The 9907-nt window shown below is 41.1% G+C and overlaps 1 protein-coding gene across 1 annotated transcript in view; it reads right to left on the bottom strand.

Moving 5' to 3' along the window:
• Positions 1–3038, bottom strand: part of adamts17 (ADAM metallopeptidase with thrombospondin type 1 motif, 17) — a 104906-nt gene extending 101868 nt beyond the window's left edge. The window contains exons 1-2 of the mRNA XM_035682220.1: positions 2855–3038; positions 2148–2512 (exon numbers count right to left, since the gene is read on the bottom strand). Coding sequence (XP_035538113.1) covers positions 2148–2512; positions 2855–2912 — 423 coding nt within the window. The 5' untranslated portion in view covers positions 2913–3038. The remainder of the gene's footprint in view (positions 1–2147; positions 2513–2854) is intronic.
• Positions 3039–9907: the final 6869 nt, after the last annotated feature.

Here is a 9907-nt window from a genome sequence, read left to right as displayed (position 1 = left end):
AAAGGCATGAAAAGGCCAAAAAATGTACTTAAAGGAATGGTGGGCAAAACTTTGAATCAAGCGGTTATAACCCAGAATTCTCCTTAAGAAATGCCAGCATGCAAAATAGGATTGCTTCGCTTTTGAGCGTGGTGTTGATGGAAACTGTTGATGCAATGCATGACAGAAATGGTGAAGTTACTCACTGCTGGACAGAAGTCAAGAAACTGTTAACAGTGGTGTGATGACTTGTGGGATCGCTCAGAAGAAGAAGAAGAAAACAACATTTAAAAACTCTTTCATTTGAGTTTTCAAATCTGAAATTGGCAGTGGAGCGTTCCAATTCTGCAGTGTGGCTGACTTTGTGTCTTGCATCATTTCCCATTAGCTGCTAACATTAACTGTAAGCTCTGTAAACATACTGTAAGAACATAGAATGTACTGTAGTGTAAAGCTTGAAACTAGGACACAATTTCTCATTTTACTGAGGACACCCTGAGCCCCTCAGCCGGGCGATACCTGGGGTGGACAGACTGTAAGCGGCTGCTTATTTCCCCCATACAAACCCACCATGTGTCTCACAGTGTCTGTACGCAGCTGGACAATGATCTGCTCATTCATTGTGGGTCAGATGAATGCTCAAACTGTCACTGAGGATATATTGTAAGAAATAAAGGAGCACAGTTCACTTTAAGAGCTGGCTTCAAGACTCTTTCTGCTGAATAGTGCAGGACTGAACCCCTACCTGCACACTCACTTTACATAAGAGCATTATCCACATGCCTCAGCTAATGTGGGACTTCACTGCTCACAGTGGAGGAATTCAGATTTTCTTTAGAGCTCCGGCTCTGACACAGAACAGCGGACAGAGAAGCTGATGGAGGGGTAACTTTTTGTTTAAGATGGATCTCTGGACAGTAATTTGGCCGGTTTGAGCTCTTAAAATCCAGTTTTCCCCTTTTTATTTTCCCTGTGTACACTGTAAAAAATGTCTGTAGATTTTACTGTGAAAAACTGTCAAACCACGAGTCAAAATAGGTAAAGGTTTCCGTAACCGTAAAATACCATGATATCTTACGGCAAAACCTTTTTTAACTTTTATTAATTTATAAGACATTTTAGAGGATTTTAAATGGAATCAAGTCGTTTTTTAGATTACAGAGTGTAACTTGCAAATAAAACCCATCGTCATAGCATTCATATGGTATGCTGGATGAATAAAACCTAAAAATCAACAGAACTGATATCCTTTTACCATAATAGTAAATAATAATAAAAAAATAATTACCAGTGGCTTAAAGATTGGAAGTAGGGATCATTTTCATTATCAATTAACCTGCCGATTATTTTCATGATTAATCATTTAGTCAAAAAAATGTGAAAAATGCTGTCACAAATGCCAAAGAAAAGCAGCAAAACCTTACATATAGGATGCTCGAACCAGCAAGTGTTTGACATTTCGCTTGAAATCATTAATTGATTATCAAAATGGCTGGCAGTTCATTTTCTTTAGGATTGACTAATGGATTAATCTACTAATCTGCAGCTCTAATTGAAAGAATCATCTTATTCAGCTCTGTCTCACAGTATAACAGTCAAATCAAGATTTTGACAAAGTAATATTGTAGAACCTATGAACTTATGTTAAGCATCAGAGTTCATTCTTTACTTTGGAAATAGTAGTTTGACTAAACAAAAACAAAACAAAAACGTAACTCAAGGCCAATTTACTGGCGTGTTTTTCAAACCCTTAACATACAGTTTTCTTTTTTCCTCTAAAAAGTAGCTTTAAGGTTGTTAAAATAACTCGTTTCCTAAATTGGAAAGCCTGGACATGTCCTCTGCATCATTTTGGACACATTTTCCCAAATTTTGAGCCAGACAGATTTATCTTTGGAAACTGGGATCTCCAGAAGCATTTAAAATTGTGGGTTTGAACAGCACAGTGTGACTTTAAACTGACTAACCCACTGGCAGGTCATGAAGCGCTAAGAATCATGCTCAGAGGCACTTCAGCAGAGTTCCTGCTTGGAGGGTCTCTCTGGGCCAGGCGGCTGTAATCCAACCTACCTTTTCAGTGCATTTAATGGAACGGTCTGAAGCTCAACTGCTTGGGATTGAATGACACGAAACTTATCAACAAGTCCAAAAAATGAAGATGGATTTACCAGGCCGCCGCAGGTGCTCACGGATGCCAGAGAATCCGTGTGGTTGACGATGGAGCCGGAGTAGAAGCAGAGCCGGTCCGTGGATAAGCGGCTCTCCGCTGCGCTCTGGTCCCTGCGCCTCTCCTCCACCACGAAGTCCCCCGACAGAAACTTGCTGTCCCGCGTCAGATTTAAATACAGTTCCCTTCCAAAAGCGGGCAGTGACAGAATTATACGATCCGGGTCAGAGGGTCCTGCCCCAGGGGCGTCCAGGGAGCGCTGACCCCGGTGGCGCAGCGTGCGGACAGTATGGTCAGAGGACAGGTGCGCCTCCTGCGCAGACAGCAGCCTGGGAACCACTTCATCCGTCTCCAGCTCAGACTGGGCTGTGGGGAGAGACAGTTTCCATCAAACAACGGCTACCGAGTGCAAAAATAACCCAGTCCTGACTCTGTGAACTGTCTGCTCTGATCCGGAGACTCCCCCAGCCACGTTCAACCCCAGAGTTTAACTTAAAAAATCTGCAGCCCGCGACAATTAGACACAGCGTGCACGTCAGTAACGCACCGTTTGCGCATTAAATCACCGTGCTGGGGAGTCTTATACAGGAGGAACGCGCAGTCTGCTTCCTAGAGCTGATCTTTAGCGACACATCCAGCAGCTGCAGATTGCTTTAGCTGACCTACATCTAAGAGAAACACAGCGCAAGCAAAGAAGTCAGTACTCACCAGTCAGTCCGATGCAGAGCAGAGAGAAGAGCAGATGGGGAACATGGCTGTAATGCATGATAAAGCGAAGCAGGGTAGGAGAAGTGGAAGAGCTGGGTGGTTGGTTGTGAGGGGACTGAAGCGCTTTGCAAAGCACTGAGCAGACTGCGCAACTTTTCCTAAGTTAGAGAGAAGTTGCAGTAATTCAGGCTGGAGCGACTTTGTAGCGCAGGACACGCCTACACAGCCCGGGCCGGCCTCTGCCGGTGTGTCATTGGTGCCGTTAAACCCTGACCCGAGGAAAAGCGAGGAGTCCCCGCCCTCTCATTGGTCGGTGGAGCTGTCAGTCACCGCCGGGTTGAAACCTTACACGTGGTTTCGAGCGGAGGAAAAAAAAAAGTGCAGAGAACTGGCTTTTAAGGGTTTTGTGCGCGCGCGCACGTTGTGTGCGTGTGTGTGTGGCCATTATAACCTCACTTTTTGGGCAATTTTTTAAGAAAAACTTTGTCATGGCAGCAGACAATGGAATTGTATGGTTAAAGCAGCAAAGCAGGATTGTTCCTATGTTGGCTTGAAAGTTGAGATTGAAAGTTCTTTCATGACCTCAGAAACAGACAAAATAGGGGCGCCCAGTTAGCTCAGTGGGTAGAGCTGGCAACCCATGTACTGAGGCTGAGTCCTTGCTTCAGTGGCCCAGGGTTCAAATCCGACCTGCAGCCCTTTGCTGCATGTCATCCCCTCTCTCTGCCCCCCTGTCCTGTCTATGTTGGGCTAAGGCCCAAAAAATAGCTTTTAAAAAAAGAAACAGACAAAACAATCTCAAGACAAAAACAAACTTAAAATTCGACATTTTTGATATATTTGTTTGTTGTGATCTTTTCCATTAGTAATCATGCCTGGTATCGCCAGACTAATATGCAAATGAACCATCATGAACTTGGCTGGTTTTCTGGTTCCTAGCTACTACTAACCATAAATCAGGAGTCAAAGGCTACCCTCACACTGAGAGCCTTAGCGCTCAACTCTGATTTATTGCTCAGATCAGAGTTTTTTTTGTTTGTTTGTTTGGCTGTTCACATTACTTTTTAAATGAGGTCCATATCAGATTCCAGTGTGAACAGGTCACAGTCATGAAGTGACCTGCATGACGAATGTCGATCCAGAGCAGAGGTCACAAACTTCACTCAAATAGTCTTGGGGCCACTGCTGGTATTCTCAGAGGAGGGCCACTTTAGTGACTGAGAAGAGGACAACCCCTCTCATCCTCTCTACACTGAGCTGAGGCAGCTAAGGAGCACTTTCAGCCACAGACTGATCTAGCCCCAAGCCTCAAAGCGCTTTGGGGGCTTGTTTGCACCATCAGCCATCAGAAAATATTTCCATTGCTAACATCATACATTACAAAAACATGCAAACAGCAGTTTCTATACATTTCATATCATCTTTGTTGTTCAGACAAACCTTCTTATTAACAGTTTGCATGCATTTGCGGGCACAGTGATTGCCAAACCAAACCTACCCAGGACTTTCAGAGCCTTGATTCAGAACAGTCTGATGGCAACAAACGGTGTCCCATACTATTCTAAGCTTTGAAAAACGATATCCTGATCATATACTGTACTTCAGCCTACTCCTGGTCTGGGTCTGCTTTGCCTGGTTGGGCGCCTTTGTTCCAGGGAAGATAAATCTTAATAATCCCGAATACAATGATATCTGAGACACTAGTGTTCTTCCAGCTTTGTGGCAACATTTCTGGTGTAAGGGAAATTACCCAAATTCCATTATCCCCTTAACCCCCCAACTTCAGTTTTCTGTATTCTCTGTATTTCAAAAACGTGTGTAAAGCAATGCTGGTGACCTAGTCCTGAACACATAGCTAGCTTAATGCTACAAGAACAGCACTGTAACTGCCCTTGTTTAAATGGATAAATGGAAATGAAGTATTAGGGTTAGGGTTGAGTTTAGGGTTAGGGTTGTGCTGAATAAAGGAACTGGCACCTTTTTTGGTCCATTTCAGGCACCGTATACCACCGTGGAACATATGTGTTGAGAAGTAGGATCAGGAGTTTCCACAACATTTATTTTCCCAACTTTGGTGTGGAAAATCTTGACTTGCCTGCACAGTGCACTGACCTCAGCCCCACCCAACACCTTTGGGATGAACTGGAACACAGACTTCGAGCCAGCATCAGCGTCGTACCCCTCTAATGCTCTTGTGGTTGAGTGGTAGCAAATCCCTGCAGCCATGTTCCAAAATATGGTTGAAAGCCTGAAGCCAGATGAGTGCAGGCTGTTAAACTGCCTCTTCACAAGTGCTTGTTGGATGGTTGACTAGCTTTGGATACCTCCTTCCCCCAACACATTTCCGTTTGACGACTTTTCTAACTTTCTGAAACTGACAACCTGACATTCCTACCCACTTCACTGAGGTGTGAAAGGAACCAATGGTTGAAGTTCTCTTTCTAGCTCTCTTTTCTCACTTTTGACCCAACTATTTCTGCCCCCTTTCATGTGAACAAAAAAGTGCAACTCTATGAATGCCTTCCAGGGCAGACTGTCTGAAAGTATGGACAGTTTAGAACAGATATATGACTGGTGACATATTAAAGGGGAAACCTGAATAAATTAGTCTAGTGACATGAATACTGATGCTTGCATAAAGGTCATGAGGCCTCACTGGATGGTAGGATGAAGATATCCCACAGAATTAATGTCATATTGGATGATTATACACCTCATGATTTAAATCCAGTGACATATTTTATGGATATTTCATATTATATTCAATACAATAACAGTAAGAACAACTGATAAACCTGTACAATGAACCTCAAACAGTGACAATAACTGCAGGAAGTTGGTGTAAACAACAATTTGAACAAATTTTGAGCAGATTATTTCCTGTGAATATTGATCAGAGATCAGTTAAAGTGAACTTTGTAGGACATTTTTATGCAATTCTCTTTCTATATTATGTATTTTTCATTCTCTATCAATCATACATACTTAATAGGTGTCTTTTTTTGACAAATTTGGTGTTTTCTTCTCATTGTTCTATTAGCTCTTTGGTTGTTTTAACTGCATACTTTTCTAATGCAGGACAGGACCTTTAGGCAGAGAGTGAAGATGGTGAATATAGCTTGTGTTCAGTGTTCTACAGAGATCTTTAAAAATAATCTCAACTTAAATATTAAATTCAGTTCAATTCAGTTTTATTTGTATAGCGTCAAATCATAACAGAAGTTATCTCAGGACACTTTTCAAATAGAGTAGGTCTAGACCGGACTCCTTTACAGAACCCAACAGTTCCCACCATTAGCAAGCACTTGGTGACAATGGCAAGGAAAAACTTCCTAGATTATAGATCTGATACAGCAGTACCAGACCACGTGTTGATCACGCCACAGGTGAGATCGCCTGTCATCTAATCACAAGCCCCCTCATGCACATCAGTTGTACACATAGTATAAATTTGCCAGTTCTTGTTTTGGTAATGTCTGGTGTTCGGTCGTGGCATGTGCAAATATGAATAAACGTGCAAAAAAGAAAAGACCTCCAGCTACAACAAAAAAGGGAAAAATAAAGTGCGAACTGTGACTCTCTGGCTGTGCCGAAGGACAAAGGATTACTTCAATCAGTCAAGAGCAGCAATAAATATCCATGGCAAAAATAGACTGGGTGAGTCATGCCCTTCTTGTTCTCTTTGCATTTAAAAAGTCTTCTTGTTCTTATTCACATAAACTCACATAATGATACAGTTTGAGTAAAGCTACAGACTAAATGGAATATACACATTGTTTTATTTTCCAATTGATTAAGACACAATAACACATCATACTCACAATGGACAAAAGGTAGCGTGCTGCTAAGATAAGATAAGATAAGATATTCCTTTAATAGTCCCACAATAGGGAAATTCCAATGCTGGCAGGGGACTAGAATTTGTATCACAAAACTGAACAAATTATGTTAATTTTTATATTATCCATAACCAGTCCTTTAACTTATACCTACTACAAGGAGTTTTTAACTGGTTATGAGAGAGTCTCAATTTAACACTGATGCCTCTGTATGACCTATATAATCACACAAGACCATCAGTAAGAACTCTACTTCTGTATAATTATTATAAAGCCTCCCTTGGATTCAGTTAGATGCTCCTTGAAATAAATTAAACGAGGTGGTAGAAACACTACTGCTGTTGTCCACAGGGGGGCCAGAATCAGCACAAAATGAAAGTTTCTTGTTGCTGCTTTAACCATACCATTCACATTTCATGTTGCCTTTCCCTTCATTTGTGATCCATCTGTATTTCATAGACATTTAAAATATCTAGATACATACTACTAATACCAAAACATTCTGTTTAGGTGTATAACCAGAAATTATACATTGAAGTTTAACTAACTGCTTGTATTATAAGTGTTATGAGAACAAAATATTCCTGAATATTTTTTCATTTATATATTGAAATTGTGCAGTATAATAGAACAAAAATTATGCTAATCTGTCTATTTCCTTTACTCTGCTAAGTGTAGTTAAAAGATAGGTGCACATTTTTCAACTTTATGTGTGTAACATTTAGGAGGATCTATTGTCGGAAATGGAATATAATATTTATATGCATGTTTTCATTAGCGTATAATCACCTGAATAGAAGAATTATTGTGTTTTCTACAGAGGGAGCAGGTCCTCTTCTACGGAGTCCACCATGTTGAACCGCCATGTTTCTACAGTATGTAGTTTGTCCTACATGTTTGGAAGGCAAGCAGTATTTACTAATGCCGCTAGATGCACCTAAATTCTACACACCGGTCTTTTAATGCGACCCTCACATACCCATATTGAAAGAATTGTTCACTGTAATTGTTTCTCCTGTCCATACTGGTCACGAAGAAACCCCCTCTTAAAGAGGAACTTGACACCAGGCTGAAAGCAATGTTTTGCTGCACTCTCTGGTTGAAAGCTAAAAGCCTGTTTCATCTCTGACCACACCCAGGGTCACTAGTAGGTGTGGTTTGGTTCTGGTCTGAAATGTGCACCTGTTACCACACCCAACAGTGATGTCACAAGGTCATGGAGTTCACTTGTACTTCACTGCAGCAAGGGCAGAAGTGAAACCACTGGAAGATTTTTGTACTATGCTGGCCATTGTCCAATTGTATGTTATTTTATGCTATGCAGCTATTGTATGCATATATTTCCATGTACCTGGTATAAACAGAACATTGTGGGTTTCTTTTGTATTGCCATGACTCAGCACTCCCATCGGAGCCAAGCCTGTGTGGATATTATCTGTAATTTGTTTGGGAATGAAAAGGGGGTGTTTTACCGAGGTTTCTCATACAAGGAATTTGCCTTGGTGGATATGAAATAAGACTCAACCCTCATTAAGACTTTAAAGGCTGGTTGCTGGATCTTAAGTGTGTTAAATCATAAAACGAAAGACTGGGACTTGTGCTCTACTGGTGCACAACAATAAACATAATACAAGAAAAATATAAAAAAAGATGAAAGCAAGTGCTGCAAGTCAAGAAACATAAATAGAAAATTAACAACATATGAAAAAATAAAGACAATATGACTGTTATTTTAACAGGGAGCTGTGCAGTTTGTGCAGGAATGTACAAAAAATTACAGGATTAGGAATATTTGCAACATTTGCAATGTGCAAGATTGTGCACATTGTGTGCCTGTGTGTACTTTATGTGATGTGTTTTCATGCATATGCAAACAAAATGATTACAGCAGTATATGAATGCTGGCTGGCTTCCACACAGTGCCTTGGGGTAGAGACTCTCTTGGATTTATTACCATTACAGACTCGAGTAAAGAACAACTTTTACAGAAAAACATGAAGAGTTCAATAAATCAATAAATGTGCAGAGAGTTCAAGGTGGTACTTGATGTAACTGTGCTCAGGGAGAAACCTCTATCATATCAGATAGATGATTGGCTGAAAAGGCATCTGCCCCATGCTGGTGTGATGGTCTGTGCAGCAGTTACATTTGGCATTTGTGTGTCTGTGTGGTCAGTGACATGTGTTTTTTTCTGAAAAAATCAAAGTCTTGATCTAAACGTCCCCGTCGGAGCAGAGCACAGTGCTCAGGGGAATCTCTGCTGAACTGACCACAGATGGCTCTTTATGGAGGCAGAGGGAAGTGATTTTCCGAGCTGATAGAGCACGGCAGTGTATTCTGCTTCGAGCTTTATAATCACCAGTCTGCCAGGCTGCACAACTCACACTTCTGATGCAGGCACCATACTGTGTCTGAGAACTCAATTTTAGATCTTTTAAGGACTTTTGATTTTGTAGGACTTTGAAGATTTTGTGACAGAAGACTGTTATTCACTTTAACACTGCTGAAGAAATCTACCTTATTTCCATTTCAGTTTTGGCCTCAAATCAAAATTAAAGCTGTGAAAATTACACGTAAATCAGATGACAATCACCACAAGGCCTACATTCTGTTGCCAGTAGGTGGCGCTATGACTATGCCTGAATATTGGCACATAGATGTGTTTAGGGTTAGGGGTTCCTTTTTCTTGGCGCAACACAGATTTTTGATGCCATGCCATGATGACTTATTTAGACCAAATTTAAAGTTGATAAAATCACTTATGTAGGAGGAGTTCTTTAAAATAGAATGCTAGGAAATGGCAGAAATGGCACCATAATTTGACATTAAATTCAAAATGTCCAACATCCTGTTGGGTTTTGTGGGTCTAGGTGAAACATGCCACTGGGCCTGCTTTTCTTAAATGTTGTAGTTACAACAAGGCTTGTTGCATGGCGAAATGTGATACTAGACGCCACGCCGTTAGACATAACTTCAAGCTTTGATAGCTTGTCACTGTGAACGTCTTTAGAGTGTACTGACCGTATTTGAAGTCGATCCGATCGATTCCCAAGGAGGAGGTTGTTAAAATATAATGCATGGAAATGTACCTGTGGACATGGTACGCTTGTACCGACTTTCATCCATGTAGGTCAAACGAGAAGCCAGGGCTGCTTTTTTTTCCAATTTTGTAGGGCGAACTATTGAGCCATTTTGACACACCAATGTGTGAGAC

This window comes from Morone saxatilis, unplaced genomic scaffold (genome assembly GCF_004916995.1).
Source record: "Morone saxatilis isolate NCDOM2014 unplaced genomic scaffold, NCSU_SB_2.0 Contig11, whole genome shotgun sequence".
NCBI classification, from domain to species: Eukaryota; Metazoa; Chordata; class Actinopteri; family Moronidae; genus Morone; species Morone saxatilis.
This window is presented reverse-complemented; position numbering and strand designations above follow the sequence as displayed.